Source organism: Mustelus asterias, chromosome 25 (assembly GCF_964213995.1).
Source record: "Mustelus asterias chromosome 25, sMusAst1.hap1.1, whole genome shotgun sequence".
Taxonomy (NCBI): Eukaryota; Metazoa; Chordata; class Chondrichthyes; order Carcharhiniformes; family Triakidae; genus Mustelus; species Mustelus asterias.
Genome location: NC_135825.1, coordinates 5,166,876 through 5,188,376, shown reverse-complemented (window position 1 = coordinate 5,188,376; position 21,501 = coordinate 5,166,876). Strand labels below are relative to the sequence as shown.

General features: G+C 42.6%; 1 protein-coding gene and 1 non-coding gene across 6 annotated transcripts in view; one reads left to right on the top strand and one right to left on the bottom strand.

Moving 5' to 3' along the window:
* Nucleotides 1-690: 690 nt before the first annotated feature.
* The window catches only part of rap1aa (RAP1A, member of RAS oncogene family a), a 117,791-nt gene continuing 96,980 nt past the window's right edge, over nt 691-21,501 (bottom strand). For 2 of the 5 annotated variants that reach the window (XM_078242003.1, XM_078242006.1), the window contains exons 6-9: nt 10,062-10,205; nt 6,951-7,066; nt 1,760-3,292; nt 691-840 (exon numbers count right to left, since the gene is read on the bottom strand). In XM_078242003.1, the coding sequence (XP_078098129.1) occupies nt 6,980-7,066; nt 10,062-10,205 (231 nt within the window). In that variant the 3' untranslated portion in view covers nt 691-840; nt 1,760-3,292; nt 6,951-6,979. Of the gene's footprint in view, nt 845-1,759; nt 5,462-5,891; nt 7,067-10,061; nt 10,206-21,501 lie in introns of those variants that run through there. The other 3 variants (XM_078242004.1, XM_078242005.1, XM_078242007.1) reach the window with 3 other exon arrangements.
* Nucleotides 11,423-11,614, top strand: LOC144479322 (U2 spliceosomal RNA). The gene has a single exon (XR_013495510.1). It is a non-coding gene; the product is annotated as a U2 spliceosomal RNA (small nuclear RNA).

Genomic DNA, 21,501 nt, shown 5'->3' with positions numbered 1-21,501 from the left:
ACTGACTCTTGCTCTGCTAAATGACCTTTATGCCACTATTAACACATGCATTAGTCTTTAACACTATCATTATCACTCCCCTTGTTTCGTGTCCATCATATCTTTGTCAAATCTCTCCTGTACTATCTATCCCTGACCTCTCATTTTTCTCCACCACCTGCTCTTCAACAGTATAAAACCCCACCACATTTCTACCCCTCTTCAGCTCTGAAGCCGTCATAGACTCAAAATGTTAACTCACCCCACAAATTCCACCAGCCCTGAGTTTTCTGGCATTTTGCCTTTCTTCCAGAATTCGAGCATCTGCAGCATTTTGCTTTTATTTTAACGTCTTCTCTATGCCTGCTCTCTATCATTAGGACATCTCTTAGACTTCTCTTTTCTAGAAAGAGTCGTCCCTGGCTTGCCTAATGGCCGATAACCTCAGTTCTGATATTCATTTGAATTTTTTTACCACACCTTCTCCAGTGCTATAATTTTCCAAGGCTGGATCCAAAGCAATTTGGATGAAGTGTATAGCATGTACTTTCACAAGTGATTTAGACCAAAAAAAAACACCACACTGGAGTGATAGCAATTGTGGTAGAGTCACCGCAGGTTTTAAAAACAGACCGTCTTAATGTGGACCATCTCTGAATGATGAGAAACCAAAAGATCAGCCTCAATTTAAAGCAGAACCTTTGAACCCAATTGGAATCAACTTGGCAACAAATGCATTTTATTTCATAATACATCACAATTAGAAAACTTTGAAAAACTTGAACCAGATATCCAGCATGCTATCCCAATTGGAAATGGCAGAGTGGACTCCAAGCTGGGGCAGTACAGTGGTGAGCACTGCTGCCTCTCAGCGCCAGGGGCCCGGGTTCAATTCCGACCTTGGGTGACTGGGTTTCCTCCCACAGTCCAAAAATGTGTGGGTGTAGGTTGACTGGGTTGTCCCTAGTTGTCAGAAGGATTAGCAGGGTAAATGTGGGGTTACGGGAATAGGGCCTGGGTAAGATAGTGGTCAGTGCAGACTTAATGGGCTGTATGTGGGGTTACGGGAATAGGGCATGGGTGGGATTGTAGTTGGTGCAGACTCAATGGGCTGAATGGCCTCCTTCTGTACTGTGGGATTCTATGACTGTCAGGATTGAACAGTCCTTAGGAAACAATCTTCCTAGTAGTGATGTTGTGTCACCAGAACATCTATTGGAGAGATATCAACTCACTTACAATGCATGACAAGTATGATTTCAGCATATTTGGACCTTAGCCCAACACTAGATTAGTAAGGCTGGGGAGACTCAACAAGAAATGTTAATATTGTGCAATGCTGTTAACTCAATCTGCTTCCACCACAAGACCTGCAATCTGTATTGTCAAAACTGTCCCCCAGACAACACAAACCAAATCTGTATCAGAAATTTCAGACATGAACATCTTGGTGCCAGCCTGGTCTAGGATTCTGAAATTAGATCAGTGTGTTCACATTGCAAATTGTTCTATTTACCATAAGTGAATCATAGAATCCTACAGTGCAGGAGGCTGCCATAGGGCCCATTGCGTCTGCACCAACCACAATCCCACCCAGGCCCCATCCCCATAACCCCTAGCTAGTCGCCCTGACACTAAGGGGCAATTTAGCATGGCCAATCTACCTAACCCACACATCTTTGGACAGTGGGAGGAAACTCATGCAGACACGGGAGAATTTGCAAACTCCAGAGTGACACAAGCCAGGTCCCTGGCGTTGAGAGGCAGCAGTGCTAACCACTGTGCCCCCTAATGAAGCTACTGTGAAAATCCCCCAGTCGCCACACTCTGGCACCTGTTTGGGTACACCGAGGGAGAATTTAGCATAGCCAATACACCTAACCAGCACGTTTTCTTTTGACTGTGGGAGGAAACCGGAGCACCCGGAGGAAACCCATGCAGACAGGGGGCGAACGTGCAAACTCCACACAGACAGTGACCCAAGCTGGGAATCGAACCCGGGTCCCTGGCGCTGTGAGGCAGCAGTGCTAACCCATTGTGCCACCGTGAAGCTCAAGATGAACTTTCAAACTCAAGTCACTAAACTCAAAGCTTTGCTGCAGATCAGGACATCTTGGAGCTGAGAAACCAAAAGAGAAAATGCTGGAAAATCTCAGCAAGTCTGGCAGCATCTGTAAGGAGAGAAAAGAGCTGACGTTTCGAGTCCAGGTGACCCTTCCACTTTGACAAACGGTCATCTGGACTCGAAACGTCAGCCCTTTTCCCTCTGGCAGCATCTGTGGAGAGAGAGAAAAGGGCTGGCGTTGCGAGTCCAGATGACCGTTTGTCAAAGCTAAAGGGTCACCTGGACTCGACGCCAGCTCTTTTTTTCTCCTTACAGATGCTGCCAGACCTGCTGATATTTTCCAGCATTTTCTCTTTTGGTTTCAGATTCCAGCATCTGCAGTAATTTGCTTTTATTGTAGCTGAGAAACATGAGTCCAGCATTGTCTATTGCTTTCTGGAGGAGGTTAGGATGGGGAAAGGCATATGTTGCATGCAGCATATTAGTGCCAGGATCTGCAAGGGGGCCAGACTAAAGAATAATATTTCTGTACCTGTAATGCAACAGTCTATTCACAACATTGCTTTAAAAAAAAAAGAAACCTAGATCGGAAGGAAATAAAACAGACCCAGGAAACCGGTTTAGAGTTGGTTTAGTATAATATATTTCAGCTTTGAGAGAGACATAGAAATCAGCTTTCCACAGTTTTCCTATAAAAGACCCATTTTTCCAAAGCATTATGCACAAAACATTTTAATTAGAATACAATTGTATAGTGAAAGTAAGGTGATCTTGTAACTTCCCAATATAAAACGGAGCCACAATGACCAAAAGTAGATGTTAACTGTTGGGGTAAGTCCATCAAGGAACAACATGGACTAAAAATGTCAAAAACTATCCTTGAACTATTAGTGCTCGATAGGGAGAAGAGGTGCAATGATAAAAGGCCAATATGTAATCAACTCTTAATTTCACTTGCAACATCTACAACATTGGAAATGTGTCCATGCTTTATTGTATAATCATACAACTAAACTCATCATTAAATCCACATTGGCTATAACCACTATGCAAAAAGGTGAAAATACTGTCTTTTCAAGCGATGCACATGGCAAGTTTCAGGAACAGTATGTGCACACTGTCTTCTGGAGATCTTTTTTTTATTTAAATCGAAGATATAAAAACGGGTGAAGCCTCTTCAGATATGTTAATTTTTTTTTTTGAAATTGGAATGCTGGCACTTTCCAATTAGGCAACAGTTCTTCATACCTGTAAATATCAAAAAAGAAATCAGCACAGTTAGTCACACAGAACGAGACAGGTTCTCGTTAAAACATTCAGTGGAAAGTGACATTCCAGTCACAAACTCTCTACGCTGGTGGGTAATTCATCAAACTCTTCGCAGCCTCTAAGAGTCTCCAGGTGAGAAGGCGGAAGAGAGGGGTTACTGTGAAATAGGTTTTAAAAAAAATAAATCTTTGATGTCCGGTAATAATGTTCAACATTTTTAAGGATTCCAGTCAAAAACTGAACATTGTCCAAACATAACAAATACCGACTGCAGAGTCAGACTGCCAATAGGGATTCATTAAATCTCAGTCTGTGATGGTTAATGGTCAAAAACCCTCTCAGAACTGGTTACTGTAAATTTCAAGATGAACTCGCCAGGTAGTTAGAGAAAATGTGAGCAAGAATACAGAATGTGAACTTGGGGTATCGGACAAGACTATAATATTCCTTTCTGACCCTGTATACAACTAATTCAGTGAAGCTTCGGTTTTTCTAGCGTTCGATACTGGTCACCATATAAATAAAGATAGAAGCACTGGAGAGGGTGCAAAAAAAAGGATTATGAGTGTGATACGACAATTGCAAAGATATACCGACCAGGAGAGGGTGAACAGGCTGGGTCTCTTTTCTCTTGAAAAGAGAAGTCTGACAAGTAACCCAAGAGGTTTTAAAAAAAAGGTTTTGATAGAGGATAATTTTACTTGTAGGCAAGAGGATAACTGGAGGCCATCATATAAAACAGTCACCCCAAAAAAATGTAGAGTTGCCAGCATTGGACTGGGATAGGTACAGTAAGTAGTCTCCCAACACCAGGTTAAAGTCCAACAGGTTTATTTGGTAGCATGAGCTTTTGGAGCACTGCTCCTTCATCAGTTGAGTGCAGGATTTGCTTCACAAACAGGGCAAATATATCCCCATCTAAAAAAATTAAATGGGGAATTCAGAAGAAGCTTTTTTTAAACCCAGAAAGCGGAACTCATTATCGCAGGGAGCGGTCGATGCAAGTAACACAGACATGTTTTAAGGGGAGGTTAAATATACACACAGGAAGGGAATAAAGGGGATTATAGTCAGAGTTGGATAAGAAGGGAGAAGTTCATTTGGAGCATAAATACAGGTATGGACTGGTTGTGTTACATATCCTATGATAGTGCCCTTGCTAAGGGGAGGGATGGCAAGTACAAAGCTGTGGTAGATCGAGTTGATTCTAGTGAGTGGAATAACACAAACACTTTGCTCCTCGCAGCAAGACACACACAGGAAGCTGTTTGTGGGATGAGGGCGTTTACACACTGCTGCATGTCCAAACAGATCTGCCTAATCTCAGTCACCCGATCACAGCACAAGCAGAGTCGATTAACAGGAATTAAAACCAATGAAAAGACACCTAAAGTATGAGAAAACAAGAGTTAATTCTGAACCAGCACCAAATAAGAACTTCACCAGGATTATGGTAGTGTTGAGAGGTTCTACTTAAGCTGTTAAAATGATTCTTGCAGTTGCTAAGGCTTTCAAGAATGCAGAGAGCACTGCACATCACAACATGAACTGCTGACACGATTGGCTTTTCCCTCGAGTTGTGGATCGCTGCATTTCACTAGAACAGTGCCAGCTAAAACGCAGAAGCTTTTTAAAAAATGGAAATTACTTTTAACATGCAACATTGACAAAGAAAGGACAGATTGTGGCCCAGAAACATTAAATGTTAAAGCATTTCCATTCTACGTTAGCCCCCACATCACAAGAGATTTGAACTGAAAGTTGTAGGGTCAAACCCATTCCAGGACTTGAATGGGTGACTAGGCAGCAGAGGGTGCTGCAAAACTAAAGCCCCACCCATCCATTCTGGTGGATCACGTGGTCACTATAAATCCCACTATTTGAAGGAGAGCAGAAGAGTTAATCCAGCTTTGACAAAGGGTCATCTGTACTCGAAACGTCAGCTCTTTTCTTCCCTTACAGATGTTGCCAGATCTGCTGAGATTTCCCAGCCTTTTCTTTTTTGGTTTCAGGTTCCAGCATCCGCAGTAATTTGTTTTCAAAGCAGAGTTAATCCAGTTCCCTGCCCAACAATAAATGTTAGTATTATTTGTTTACATTTATTGCCCATTCCAGATTACCCTCAAGAATGTGACAGCGAGCTGCCTTCTTGAACCGCGGTAAGAAGTTTAACAACACCAGGTTAAAGTCCAACAGGTTTATTTGGTAGCAAAAGCCACACAAGCTTTCGAGGCTCTGAGCCCCTTCTTCAGGTGAGTGGGAATTCTGTTCACAAACAGAACTTATAAGACACAGACTCAATTTACATGAATAATGGTTGGAATGCGAATACTTACAACTAATCCAGTCTTTAAGAAACAAAACAATGGGAGTATTCGCATTCCAACCATTATTCATGTAAATTGAGTCTGTGTCTTATAAGTTCTGTTTGTGAACAGAATTCCCACTCACCTGAAGAAGGGGCTCAGAGCCTCGAAAGCTTGTGTGGCTTTTGCTACCAAATAAACCTGTTGGACTTTAACCTGGTGTTGTTAAACTTCTTACTGTGTTTACCCCAGTCCAACGCCGGCATCTCCACTTCTTGAACCGCTGCAGTCCACGTGGTGTGTTTACACCCACACTGCTGTTCGGGAGTTCCAGCACAGTGAAGAAACGACGATATATCTCCAAGCAAGGATGGCGAGTGGCTTGGAGGGAAACTTGCAGGTGGTGGTGTTTCCATGTGTCTGCTGCCCTGGCCCTGCAAGGTGGGAGGTCAACGGTTTGGAAAGTGCTGTCGAAGGATCCTTGGCACGCTCCTGCGGTGCATCTTGTAGATGATACACACTGCTGCCACTGTGCCTCAGCAGTGGAGAGAATGTTTAAGGTGGTGGGTGGGGTATAAATCAAGAAAGCTGCTTTGCCTTGTATAGGCAAATGCATCAGCCACTTAATTTACAATGCAGTCACCGCACTGCAAACATCAGGATTCCAGGAAGTATGATAAATCTGCCCTTTGCTATTTGAATAGAATTTCAATTTTGAGATTCTATTTTGCCTCAACTTGCCAGTGGAAAAGTTGAAATGACACTTGTATGCCTCCCTTCGACTCCCTCAAATGCAGCGGCAAGCAGTATCGAGCACTGCACATCCGTGCGTGAACCACAAGACCCTTCAACCACCTCCGAATCTCCTTTAGTTTGACAATTATAAACAGAACATCTTGGCAACATAAAGCAAGCCAATCAGCATCTAAAAACAGGTTACGGTTGAGGGAAGGGAGTTCCCTTCAGCAAAACTGGTTGAGTGCATTTTCAGAAGACACAACTTCTCTCTTAATTGCACAATTGAACTCTGCTCAGTGTCGATGCCAACCCCGGGACCCAAAATCTAGCCTGTGGCAAAAATCAGAGGAGAGCCAACCAATTAAAAAAATAGTTCAAATAAACTTAAAGTTTGAAACTGGAAGAGCGATTACAGCCAAAGCTAGAACCCAAACGCTGCACTCCAGATCCAATCGACAGCCGACAGCCTTGATTTTACCGACACGATCGCCCGTGGGGAATGCCGTTCTGAGAGTCTCTCCTGCCCCAAAATCAGGGCCAGCATTCCAACAGTAAATTCTGCTGCAATGAACAAGAGCTTCAAAACGTCTTACCTGGCTCAGACCTGCTGCAAAGCAGAAGTTTAAAGCAGCATACATTGGGATTTCTTCTTTTTACTCTTTTCCACTGGTGCTTTCCTATTGATCTGTCTGACCAGGTCATAAAAGATCTGCAGGGGAGGAAAAAAAAGATAAAATAAGAACCAACATGGTGTTGAGCTCAAAGATCAGGATGAGGGGGAGGGACAATATTTCACTCAAAACTCCTGATGGGCAAAATGGCTTCAATATCGACTCGCTGCATAATAATGGCATCCTGGTAAATGTACCTCATCTGCAAATAATGGAAATACTTTTTAAAGTGTTAATTAGATTTAAAGCACTTTGGGACATCCCAAAACAGGCTGTATGAATGCACACCTTTCTTTCCTATTAGGAAGGATAATTTAAGGGAGAAACAGTGTGGGGCAGATCAATTGAAGATGGCCATTTTCTGGTGATAAATCCAATTTCAGCTCATTCAAAACGCACCAGGTGAATACAAATTTATCAAGAATTATTTCTCAATGCAAGGCAACAGGAATTACTTTCCAATATCGCCCGATTGTATGGGTTCACTTAAGACTTTAGATTTGTGATGAAGCAAATGAGGGAATGGAAATTTGAATTATAACTTTGGGCATAGTTGGCAAGCCAGGTGCGAATTGCTCAAAGTGGAAACTCTACCTCATGGAATACATTTACGCTCCAAACACTGCAAAATAATTATTTTAAAGAATATACTGCCAAGTTAGTAGAGGCCTATATCCTGAAAGGTAAATAATGCTCTGGTCAGACTGAATCCTGAATAGCATTCACCTAGACGGAAGGAAAAAAGACCACATGGTTGTCCCAGTGTTGGTGTCAAAGTTATATTAAAAACTTCCCTTGAGGAAGTGTACTGGAGGGGGGGGTGCTTGCCCAAGAATGGGAGCTGCCACTGCAAACTCTTCCCAATGTGCCATTCAGAATAAGATGCGTCAACGCCACCTTCCACATTTATCTTACTCCATGTTACATCATAACGTGGAGATGCCGGCGTTGGAATGGGGTGGGGCACAGTTAGAAAACTAGAGGGCATAGGTTTAAAGTGAGAGGGGAGAGATAGAAAAGTGTCCAGAGGTGCAATTTTTTCACAGAGGGTGGTGAGTGTCTGGAACAAGCTGCCAGAGGTAGTAGTAGAGGCGGGTACAATTTTATCTTTTAAAAAGCATTTAGATAGTTACATGGGTAAGATGGGTATAGAGGGATATGGGCCAAATGCAGGCAATTGGAATTAGCTTAGGGGTTTTAAAAAATAAGGGCGGCATGGACAAATTGGGCCGAAGGGCCTGTTTCCATGCTGTAAACCTCTATGACGCTATATAAAGTCTCACAACACCAGGTTAAAGTCCAACAGGTTTAATTGGAATCATGAGCTTTCGGAGCGCTGCTCCTTCATCAGGAGACACATGGGTGGTGCCAACTGGGCCAGCATTTATTGCCCATTCCTCGTTGCCCGAGGGGGTACATTGTGTACTCGAACAGGTAGGTGGAGACTTGGCTTGACACCTTATCTGAAAGGTCGGGTTAGATGGCTGGACAAGTTTATTATCCCTCGGGGTAAGTAGACACTATTCATTGAAAAAGATCTGCCTATCACACCCAGAAATTAATAATATCTTGACTTGAAATTCCTTATTGAATATTTCCCCTTGATTTATTCGAGATAATATTGGATAGGCACATGGAGCACACCAGGATGATAAGGAGTGGGATAGCTTGATCTTGGTTTCAGATAAAGCTCGACACAACATCGTGGGCCGAAGGGCCTGTTCTGTGCTGTTCTGTTCTATGTTCTATAATGTATTTGCTGTTTAAATTGTATCAGGTTGGGAGAAATGGATTTATTTTGGACGCTCCAAAAAGCTGGTGATTCCAAATAAACCTGTTGGACTTTAACCTGGTGTTGTGAGAATTCTTACCATGTTACATCAGACTATGGTACTTTATTGCAAGACAGGAACTTGGAGGTCAGTTTTAACAAGTTTATACTAAAATATATTAGATTCTTCAACTGAAAAATCAATGCATGAAAACAGTCCGAGTGTATTGCTTCCTGTGACACAAGTTGCTCAATGGCTGCAAAGCTCAATCTGTATTTCTGTATTGCATCTGGTGGGGATTTCTAACTCTCACAATGCTGTACAATGCACCATGACCTCAAATGTTGTGCCAGAGTAAACTTTGCTCATATTGGCATGGTTATAATGAAGCATGTGTTCATGGTAAGAGATAGCACTTTCCATTCTGCATACCAAATGTTAGCTGTAAGCACTTCCAGGCTGGGTGTAGCATGGTTAGGCAATGTCAAACTCCCCCTTTTCTACCTCAAGTATGTTCCTCAACCCAATTTATTGCACCAGAGCAAATCAGCTTTTCTCTGACTGAGATTATCTCAAATAGAAACATGGAAAAGAAGAGTAGATCATTCAGCCCTTCAAGTCTGCTCTGCTGTTCAGTACAATCATGGATGTTCCTCTATTTCAATGGCTTACAGCCACATTTTCCCCCCCCCCCCCATACGCCCTCACGCCTTTTGAGTCAAGAAATCTATTATTTCCTCCTTAAATATATCCAGTGACTTGGCCTCCACAGCTTTTAGTGGTAGAGAATTCCACACTCTGGGAGAAGAGGTTTCTCCTCATCTCAGTCCTAAATGGCCTACCCCATATCCCGAGACTATGACCCCTTGTTCTAGGCCCCTCGCCAGAGGAACATCCTTGCACCCAGTCTGTCCAGCCCTGTCAGAATTTTATACATTTCAATTAGATCCTCTCTTCTGAACTTCAGCGAAGACAGGTCTAGTTGACCCAATCTCTCCTTGTATGACAATCTTGCCATCCCAGGAATCAGTCTGACGAACTTCACTGCACTCCCTCTATGGCAAACATATTCTTAGACAGGGAGAAGACAACGAGGTACAATACTCCAGGTGTGGTCACAAGGCCCTGTACATCTGCAGTAAGACATCATTGATCCTGTACTCAAATCCTCTTGCAATGAAGGCCAACACAACATTTGTAAATGAGGGGCAGTTCTGAGCTGTGACCAGCTAAACCCCTGAGTATGAACATTTAGCTTTACCTCATTAACATTGATCTTTGACTTTGCAGAAGACTCTAAAAAGGCACAGTTGTTCCATTGTCTCGCTAGGTTCTGGCCCTGTTCTTTACCCACTACTCGCTCATCTTCCAAGTCGCATTTATTGCCAACCAGAATCATCGGAACCTGGAAGAAAACAGAAGCAGCAGTGTCAAGCTGTTGTTAGTGACAAGGCACAGACCCAAACATCCAAAATCAAATCCATTTCCATTATTTCACTTCGCCCATCTGTAAAATGAAAAGCCGAATGCCCCAAATTTGCATTGACTGGAATAACCCTGTTCTCATTTCATCATTGACACTACTCACTGTTGCTGAGTCTAAGCTATGCTGTCTGCCTAACTAGTCAGGTTCCCAATCACTAAGCCCTAGGGTGTCAACTACAATGGCAAACAGATTCTTCCTTTAAAGTTAGGGTGTGAAATTAAGAGTTTAAAAAAATCATTCATAGGATATGGTGTTGCTGGCTGGCAAGCATTTATTGCCCATCACCAAGTGCCCTCGAAAACGTGGTGGTGAGCTGCCCTCTTGAATTTCTGCAGTCCATATGTTATATGTACATCTATAGTGCTATTAAAGAATTTTGATTCAGTAACAGTGAAGGAACGACAATATAGTTCCAAGTCAGGATGGTGAGTGGCCATAATGGTCTTATGCATGGTGAGTGGCTTGGAGTCAAATGTGCGTGCGGTGGTGTTCCCATGCACCTGTTACCCTTGTCCTTCTAGCTGGTAGGGGTCACAGGTTTGAAGGATACTGTCTAAGAAACCTTGGTGAGTTGCTGCAGTACGTCTTGGACATGGTACACACTGCTGCAACTGTGCATCGGTGGTGGAGGGAGTGGATGCTGAAGGCGGTGGATCCTGTGATTCGATTCGGAGATTCTGGATGCCATGCCAATCAAGCCGACTGCTTTGAGCTGCACTCATCCAGGTAGGCATATTCCATCAAACTCCTGACTTGTGCTTGTGGATGGTGAGAAGTCACGAGTTGAGCTACTCTTTGCAGAATTTCCAGCCGCCAACTTTATTTAGATCAACTGAAAATTGAGCACTTTAAATTTCCCAAAACTATCTCGCATCCATTTATTGATGACTCAATAATAGTAGCACCAACTGGGTGGGTGGTTGATAGTGGGGAAATAGGCCTATATTCTAGCAAACCTACATTAATATGTGGCCTGCTCCCAAAATGTCTGTGGCAGATTTGCTGCCTTTTTAAAAATTTTATTCATTAGTGTCATAAGTAGGCTTACATTAACACAGCAACAAAGTTACTGTGAAAATCCCCTAATTGCCACACTCCTGTTCAAGTACAGAGGGAGAATTTAGCATGGCCAATGCACCTCTCGGCCTTTTGGCTAAGATCAAGTGTAGTATCGACATGCTGTGCTGAAGTCATTAGGTTACATTTTAGCTTCATTTGAAGCAATTTTTAAAAGCGGCATCTTGGTCTTTTGGCTAAGATGCAAATGAGATCAAGCCTTGGAGGAGGAGCTATGCCTACTCCAAATCAGCTTGGATCATGTAGATCAAGTCCAAGACAGGAGGTGAGAGCCCTGTCTTGTCAGCTTGGATCGGGAATGTCTCAACTTGTTGAGACTCTGAATTGGACTTGATTTGATCGAATTAGAATAAAAACAAAATGCACCTAACCTTTCAGACTGTGGGAGGAAACAGAGCATCCAGAGGTGGTGACCAGAACTGGATACAACATTCCAGTTGTGGCCTAATGAGATAACCTCCCATTTATGTACTCAATATCTCTAATTATAGTCGTAAATGGCTAACCTCCTCATTCTGAGATTGTGACCCTCTAATTCTTGACTCCCAGCCAACAACTACCGCATCAAGTCTAAAAATTTCAGATGTTTGTTAGACCATCTTTCATTCTTCTCAACTCCGGGGAACGAAGGTCCAGTTTACTTAATCTTGGGGCAATCCTTCATCCCAGGAATCAGTCTAGTGAAACTTTGTTCTCTATTTGAACTGGAGGAGTCACCTGTAGGTCAGTTTTGGGACAACAGATGTTCTCCCCTATTGGAAATTGGTGACCAAGTGGGGTTAATGACAAAATCCAGCAAATTTCATGATCGTTCTTCTTTGCATTTCTTAGGCAGAACCAAATGTGTTAAATTCAATTTCAACCATGGTGAACAGCAAAGCAATGAACTCTGGGTTATGAGTGCACAGTTTCTTTTCTAAAAAACAGCATTAAAAAAAGAATTAGTCACCTTATAAAAAGGAACAGGAAAACATCATGATCTGCAAGACTCCAGATTTGAATGGAAACCAAGGTTAGAATATACACCTTATTGCTAGAGGACGTTTAGGTACACACTGCCGAGAGATTTGGCTTTCCACCAGTGCTAAATAGTGTAAATCTAGATCAGGGCTCAAACCTGCCTTTGGACTGAAGAGCGAGATATCTCTGGGGAAAGGACAAAGTCACCTTACACTGAAACTTTGATACCAAATTGAGCAGGCAATTCTAACACGTCATCAAACCAAGCATAGAGTCAGAGATATACAGCATAGAAATAGGCCCTTCGGCCCAACTCGTCAATGCTGACCAGGTTTCCTACACTGAGCTAGTCCCATTTGCCTGCATTTGGTCCATATCCCTCTAAACCCTTCCTAAGTACCTGTTCAAACGTCTTTTAAAATGTAATTGTACCTGCCTCAACCAACTCCTCTGGCAGCTCGTTCCATACACACACCACCCTGTGTGTGAAGTTGCCCCTCAGATCCCTTTTAAATCTAGTTTTGGACTCCCCCCACCTGGGGAGGGGAGGGAGCACTGGACCATCAAGGTACATTTTAAAACCCATCTTGCCTCAACTCAGTTTGATAACAGGGATTCTCCCTTCCCCACCCACTAAACATTTATATTTCTAGCTGTCAGGAGACAGCTCGGTGCATACAGATATCCAGGCATGTTCAGAGCTTTCTCCTAAACAGGAGCGTAATAAAAGCCAAATACAGTGAATGCTAGAAGTCTAAAATAACAGAAAATGCTGGAAAAACTCAACACGTCTGGCAGCATCTGTGGAGAGAAACTGAGTTAGGGGGTAGAGGAGGATGGTGAGGGGGGAGGGGGGGGGAAGGAGGAGAGAGAGAGAGAGAGAGCAGATGGGGAAGGTGGGGTAAGATATCCAAGCTGCTATTGGTGTATACCCCAATAGGTCAGAGTTAGTCCAATTGGGTTATTTTGAACACAAACAGATGGTTGCCAGACCTGCTTAGCTTTGCCAACATTCTCTCTCTTTTTATTTCTCCTTAACAGAATAAATAAGATTCATCCAGAGTGAAGTGGAACCTGAAATGCAGCATCAAGACACCCCAAATATAAAATTAACAAACATACACAAGACAAGAGGAACGGGACAAGGCAGAAACAGGTGAACAGCTTGTTTAAGGTAGCTTACAGGCAATTACAGGAACCTCAATTAATGTGGGACATTTTTTCAGCATTACTGCATAACCTGAAAACTTACATAACCAGTCAAACTGGGCAATGATCTACAGGATAAGGCACAAAATAAAGAGTTTTAAAACAACATATGATACTACTTCAAGATTTTTCTTCAATCTGCTTTAATGCAATCGTCAGGAAGATTTAGAACAACAATATTACTTTTTAGTTCAGTTGGCTAGATAGCTAGTTTGCAATACAGAATGATGCCAATAGCACAGGTTCAATTCCTGTACAGGCTGAAGTTAGTCATGAAGGCCCTGCCTTCTCAACCTTGCCCCTCGCCTGAGGTGTGGTGATCCTTGGGTTAAATCACCACCAATCATAGAGTCATAGAGGTTTACAGCATGGAAACTGGCCCTTCAGCCCAACTTGTCCATGTCACCTTTTCAAAAAACAAACTGTAAGCTAATCCCAATTGCCCGCATTTGGCCCATATCCCTCTATACCCATCTTACCCATGTAACTATCTAAATGCTTTTTAAAAGACAAAATTGTACCCGCCTCTACTATTACCTCTGGCAGCTTGTTCCAGACACTCACCACCCTGTGAAAAAACTGCCCCTCTGGACACTTCTGTATCTCTCCCCTCACCTTAAACCAATGCCCTCTAGTTTTAGACTCCCCTACCTTTGGGAAAAGTTATTGACTATTTAGCTGATCTGTGCCCCTCATTATCTTATAGACCTCTAAGATCTCCCCTCAGCCTCCTACGCTCCAGAGAAAACAGTCCCAGTCTATCCAGCCTCACCTTATAACTCAATCCATCAAGTCCCAGTAGCACCCTAGTAAATATTTTCTGCACTCTTTCTAGTTTAATAATATCCTTTCTATAATAGGGTGACCAGAATTGCACACAGTATTCCAAGTGTGGTCTTACCAATGTCTTGTACAACTTCAACAAGACACCCCAACTCCTGTATTCAATATTCTGACCAATGAAACCAAGCATGCCGAATGCCTTCTTCACCACTCTGTCCACCTGCGACTCCACTTTCAAGGAGCTATGAACATGTACCCCGAGATCTCTTTGTTCTGTAACTCTCCCCAATGCACTACCATTAACTGAGCAAGTCCTGCCCTGGTTCGATCGACCAAAATGCATCACCTCGTTTGTCTAAATTAAACTCCATCTGCCATTCGTCAGCCCACTGGCCCAATTGATCAAGATCCTGTTGCAGTTGGAGATAACTTTCTTCACTGTCCACTATGCCACCAATCTTGGTGTCATCTGCAAACTTACTAACCATGCCCCCTATATTCTCATCCAAATCATTAATATAAATGACAAATATCAACGGACCCAGCACCGATCCCTGAGGCACACCACTGATCACAGGCCTCCAGTTTGAAAAACAACTCTCTACAACCACCCTTCAAAGGGGAGAGCAGTCTATGGTCATCTAGGACTATGGCAATTTTACCTTACCTTTATAACTTTTAGGTACTTTATTTGAACTATAATTTAAAGAGACCTGTGATTTGTGCACAAGTTATTTTCCACAAAATAAATTCTGCAAAGTTACCGTGATTCATTTGCTTCAAGTACTTTAAAAGGACCATTTAGCAGGTAATGGGGATATAGCTGGATGTGGGAATAAATTGCACAACTCTTCCAAAAAGGTGTCTCAGACACTTTGGGTTAAGTGGACTTCTTCTGTGCTGGAACAATGAGTTATATTCAAGCTTTTCCCCAACTTGAACATTTCCTCTATTGAAATGGACCCTTTACAAAGCAAGTCTACATTTTCATTACAGCTGCATTACGGATGAAATCATCCCTCTCCCTACTCTAACAAATGCAGGTATTAAAAGGGAATTATAGCTGATGCAGGAAGTGAACTCAACTGCCCGCCAATGTCTCCACCATTGAGAGCACACACCCAGGCATTTCAACTTGCCCTATTCACATCTACAAAATTCAAACTGCTTTTTGATTTCAATCAATCCGAAATGGTAAAAAGCTTGCAACATAGAACAATCTTTGACAGATATATGCTGAGCCCATGTACCTGCTTCAAGTACCCAGTTAAAATATTTTAATTTTAAAATGAACACTTCTGTCCCAGATGCCAAAGCACAAACAGTACCACATTCTGGCAAGAATTTGCACTTGTTTTTGGTAGAATGTTCTAACTTTCTGATGTGAAGAGTAGGCCATTCCGGCCAGCCCTGCCATTCAATAAGATCAAGGCTGATCAGATTGTGGCCTCATCGCCATTTTCCATCCTCCTCCCATAAAAGAATCTAACACAACCTTAAAAATATTCAATGACCTGCCTCCACTATTCTGGGGAAGTGTTCCACAAGACCTTCAAAAGGCTTTTCCTCAGCTCCGTTTTAAAACGGGAGACCCCTTATTTTTAAACTGTGTCCCCTAGCTCTCGTCACTCCCACAAGGGGAAACACTCTCAGCATCCACCCTGTAAAGCCCCCTCATTCTTCTAAATTCCAATGGATATATAGGCCCAAACTGTCCAATCTCTCCTCATAGGGTTACCCCCTTCATCCCAGGAATAGGTCAAGTGAATCTTCTCTGAAATGCTTCTGATGCAATTATGCCCTTTCTTAAATAAGGAGAGCTGAACTATAGTGCTCTGGATATGGTCTCACCAAGGCCCAATATAACTGGAGCAAAATAACCCTACTTTTATATTCCAATCCCCTTTAAACTAATGGTGGCACAGTGGTTAGCACTGCTGCCTCACAGCACCAGACACCCGGGTTCAATTCCCAGTTTGGGTCACTATCTGACATCTCCCAGTGTCTGCATGGGTTTCCTCCCACAGTCCGAAAGATGTGCTGGTTAGGTGCACTGGCCATGCTAAATTCTCCCTCAGTGTACCCGAACAGGTGCCAGAGTGCAGCGACTAGGGGATTTCCATAGTAACTTCATTGCAGTGTTGATGTAAGCCTACTTGTGACACTAAAAAAACCCCAGCATTTTATTTGCCCTCCTCATCACTTGCTGTACCACATGTTAACTTTGATTCTTGCGCCAAGATACCGAGATCCCTCTGTACCTCAACTCTGCAATCTCTCTCCATTTAGATAGATTTTTAATGTTTCCTGCAAAATGGACAAGTTCACATTTTCCCACATTATACTAAATTTGTCAATTTTTTGTCCACTCATTTAACCTATCTGTATCCCTTTCCAAATTCCTTCTCTTCTACTCAACTTACTTTCCTACCCGTCAAGAAGTTTTTGATTTGATTGTCACATTTTTTGGTATACAGTGAAAAGCATTGTTTCTTGTGCGCTATATAGATAAAGCATACCGTTCATAGAGTCATAGGGGAGAAGGTGCAGAATGCAGTGTTACAGTCATAGCTAGGACGTAGAGAAAGGTGCAATCAAAATGCATTTCAAATGGACCCAAGTTTCTTACAGAATTTCAAGCCAATCGTCTCAACAGCAGAGCAAACCCTCTGCAACTATATTCCATTTTAATTGTACAGCAGGTTTACACGTGAAGCAGTAGCTTCAAAGATAAACCTGTGACTTAAACCTGTGACTTAAACCTTGTGCCAGTAGAGACTAGATAAAATGGACTTCAATAATGCATACCAACATATCAAGCTCACAACTTGGCCCAAAGAATCTTCCATTTAGAACTGGGTCTCTCATTCGTGTCTTGAAAAATACGAGCAATTTAATTAAACACTTCAGCATCACCAAGCTGTTGGAATCAGCCTGCTCAACTTTAAAACCAAGTACCATCAATGAGTGTGGGATCACAGATGCAGTTCCGCCAAGATTCTTGGGAAATCCTACCAAGAAAACCATATTGACAGCACAGTTCAGAAAACTTTGGGCGAGCGAGTTACTAGGTTCTACTCATCAACAAAATTAGTCAAAATAGGAAAGGATTAGCACATACTCTTGCTGAATTTCCACCACAAAAACCAAATGATTCACAATAGTCAAAATGAGTAAACATCTACCCAGACTGGGGGAAAAAAAAAACAATTGTCCGCACGTTCAATGTTCCTTATATAAATTCTTACGTCCACATTGATTGCAGCGCTGTTAAGGCAGGAGTGTCATCATAACAAACAAGTTTGCATCGTCAGGCTCCATTTAGAAGTGGACACTGGAACTTGAGAGCAGCTGAAGTGCATCTGCAAGATGGTTAGAGCAAGTTCAACCACAGTTGAACCATAGTTCATATCGATTTACCAGTTGATGCTTTTGTGGGATATCAGCATTGCTGGCAAAGCAAGCATTTTTTGCCCATCCATTATTGTCCTTGAACTGAATAGCTTGCCATGCCATTTCAATGGGCAGTTAAGAGTCAAGAATAGATAAATTTTTGAACAGTAAAGGAATTAAGGGTTATGGTGAGCGGGCGGGTAAGTGGAGCTGAGTCCACAAAAAGATCAGTCATGATCTTATTGAATGGCGGAGCAGGCTCGAGGGGCCAGATGGCCTACTCCTGCTCCTAGTTCTTATGAATCAACCACACTGCTATGGGCCCAGAGTCCAACATAGGCCACACCAATTAAGAACAGCAGAGTTCCTTCTCTAAATGACATTAGTGAACCATATGGGTTTTTACAATTGATGATAGTTGCCATGGCTGCCATGACAGAGACTAGCCAGATTTATTAACTGGATTTAAGTTCCACAAGGGATTTAAACCCACATCCCCAGAGAATTAGCCTGAGCCTATGGCTTACCAGTCCAGTGACATTACCACAAGCAGTGCTATGGAAGGGTAGTTTGTTGGAAGAAATTGATTTCACATTTTAAAGACGTACACAGCTAATTGCATCAACTGTGCCTGCTTGTAACACTTGCGCCGGCAAGGTTGTGGGGCTCAAGTTCAACTCTTTATAAACTCTAGGACAAAATATAGGTTGACAGTGTGGCATCAGAGGTGCCTCTCTTTTGGATGAGACATTAAACAGAGGGCCCTGTCTGGTAGAATGCAGAAGGGCTTTGTCACACTGGGGTAAAGTTCTGGTGGGTGCAGGTCTGTTAATGATGGAAGCAGTGTGAGATGAATTAAGACTACTGGTAGGGTACAATTTTAAAGAACAGCAGGAGAGATTGCTGCAGTATCCTGTCCAATCCCTCAAGCAACATTCAAACATATTCCTGCTCGTGGGGTCTTGATGTGTGCAACTACTTACAATTGCAATTACACTTCATAATGAAATACTGTTGGCTGCAAAGCTCATTAGAATGTCCAGCGGTCCTGTCGACCCTTTGTAAATAAATGCAAGCCTTTCGATGTTGAGCTTGAAGTTTAAAACACAGTGCAGCATGCTGAATGGATTTGTTTTCTACATTTCAACATCTACCACCAACTGATCAAGAGCGCCATCACAAAGTTAAACAGCCCATTTCACTGTTACGCACAAACTACACTTTGTCCTGGTCATACACTACAGCCCGGTTTATAGTTGGCTTGCCACCCAAGTTGCAATTTTAGAGCTCGACCCGAGACAATTAAATGGAGAGGTTTGAGATTGATTTCAATGCGAACCAGTTTCAGTGAGAGCCACTGTCATAGGTTGACTGGTTTGCAAGCTGAGGCCTTGCCTGAAGTCACTCCAGCCTCTACTCTCACCCCTGAAGGACAGCAACTACGTAATAAAATAGACAACATTTTAGATTTAACCAAAATGTTAACTGTTTCTCTTTCCACAGGTACTGCCAGACCGGAGTATTTTTAGACTCTTCACCAAATTAACTTGTTTGCAGTCTTTACCGTCTCTATATTGAAACATGGAAATCACTTCAGTTACATGCAAATTCGTTCATAAGCAGTTGTTTGTAGAAAGGGGACTGAACCAGAATAGGATCCACCCGAGACACACAAATCCTGATCCATTTTCTCCTTTTGCATAATTTCAAAAACCTGCAAGGAGGATTCAGCCAAGCTGGAGGAGGAAGTGAACAAACTGCCTTCGATTAACTCTGCCTCTTTACCCTGAAGGAAAACACTTGGAACTAGTCACCTTTGGCAACTTGGTAAACTAGATACGAAGCCGAAATAGTTTAACTGCATCACAGCATTAATTATTAAACATAGCCATGTAGAACTTGCAAAAACTATGACAAGAATGGGAGGACATTAAACCATGTCCCTGGTCTCAGCGTAGTGAGGCTGAATTACCTCAGACAACTTGTTCATCACCTAGCAACAGATCATTAGACAGTGGGATTGGTAGAAACATGCAAGCTCGGTCACCTGCCCAACTCCTAAGAAATGTAGGCGATTCAACAAAAAAGGTTTACTCAGAAAAGCCAGCATTTAAAGATCTTGGTTAGAACACAGACCAGGTTGCTCAGTTGAATCACGTTGGTCAACAACAGCTTCACAAGCAAATTGGTCCAAAAGTACCATCACCAATCATAAAATGCTCATAAGACTTCCAAGACATAGCAGATATAGGCCATTCGTGTCTGCTCCGCCATTCAATGAGATCATGGCTATGATAATCCTCAACTCCACTTTCCTGCTTTATCCCCATAACCTTCAATTTCCTTACTGATTAAAAATCTCTCAACCTTGAACATAACCAATGACTTAATCTGGGTAGTCCTCTAAAAATTCACTACCCTCAGTAGAAATTTCTCCTCATCCTAGTCTTAAATGAGTGACCCCTTACTCAGATTATGCCCTCTGGTCCTAGACACAAGGGGAAACCACCTCTTAGCATCTACCCTGTCAAGTTCCGTGAGAATCCTATATGCTTCAATAAAGGTCACACCTCATTCTTCTAAACTCCAAAGAGTACAGGCCCAGCCTACTCAGCCTCTTCTCATACCCGAAATATCCAGGAATATCAGAGTGAACTGTCTCCAATGCCAGTATATCTTTCCTTAGATAAGGGTACCAAAACTGTTCAGTATTCCAGGTGTGGTCTAGTTTTAGCAAGACTTTGATATTATTTCTCCATTCCCTTTGAAATAGAGGCCAACATTTCATCTGCCTTCCCGGTTACCTGAACTTGCATGCTAGCTTGTGACTTATGCACGAGAACTCCCAAATCCCTCTGTGCTGCAGCTTTCTCCATTTAACTCATTTGTTCTTCCTACCAAAGTGCGCAACTTCATACTTTCCTACAATACATTCCGTTTGCCCATCAACCTACATCCCTTTGTAGACTGTGCCATACTCACTACTTGCCTTCCTAAGTGCTTCTATCATCCACAAACTCTGCAATACTATTCCACTTCTCTCCATGTATAATAAATTGTGGACCCAGCTCTGATCCCTGCAGCATTCCACTCATTACAGGTTACAATCCTGAAAATGCCCCTATGTCTTCTATTGATTAATCAATCTGGGCGGCACAGTGGCAAGCACTACTGCCTCACAGCGGCAAGGACCCAGGTTCAATTCCGGTCTTGGGTGACTGTCTGTGTGGGTTTCCTCCGGGTGCTCTGGTTTCCTCCCACAGTCCAAATATGTGCAGTTTAAGTTGATTGGCCATGATAAATTGCCCATTAATATCAGGGGGATTAGGAGGGCAAATAGGTGGGGTTACATGGATAGGACAGGGCCTGGGTGAGATTGTTGTTGGTACAGCTAGATGGGCCAAATGGCCTCTTTCTGCACTGTAGATTCTATGATCTAGTCTATGAACCATGCTAATGGACTACTCCTGACACCGTTAGTCCTAAATGGGCCCTTTAGTCTTTTGTGCAGTACCTTATTGAACACCTTTTGGAAATCCAAGTATATCCATCTACTGGTTCCCCTTTATCTAGCCTGCTTGTTACCTCAAAAAATTCTAATAAATTTGTCAAGCATGGTTTCTCCTTCATGAAGTCATGCTGACTTTGTTCGATTATATTATGCATTTCTAACTGCCCTGCTATTACATCCTTTATAATGGACTCTTAAATCACTTTCCCATGACATAAGTTAAGCCAACTTGGCCTACAGTTAGTTGTTTTTGCCTCCCTCCCTTTTTGAATAAGGGCGTTA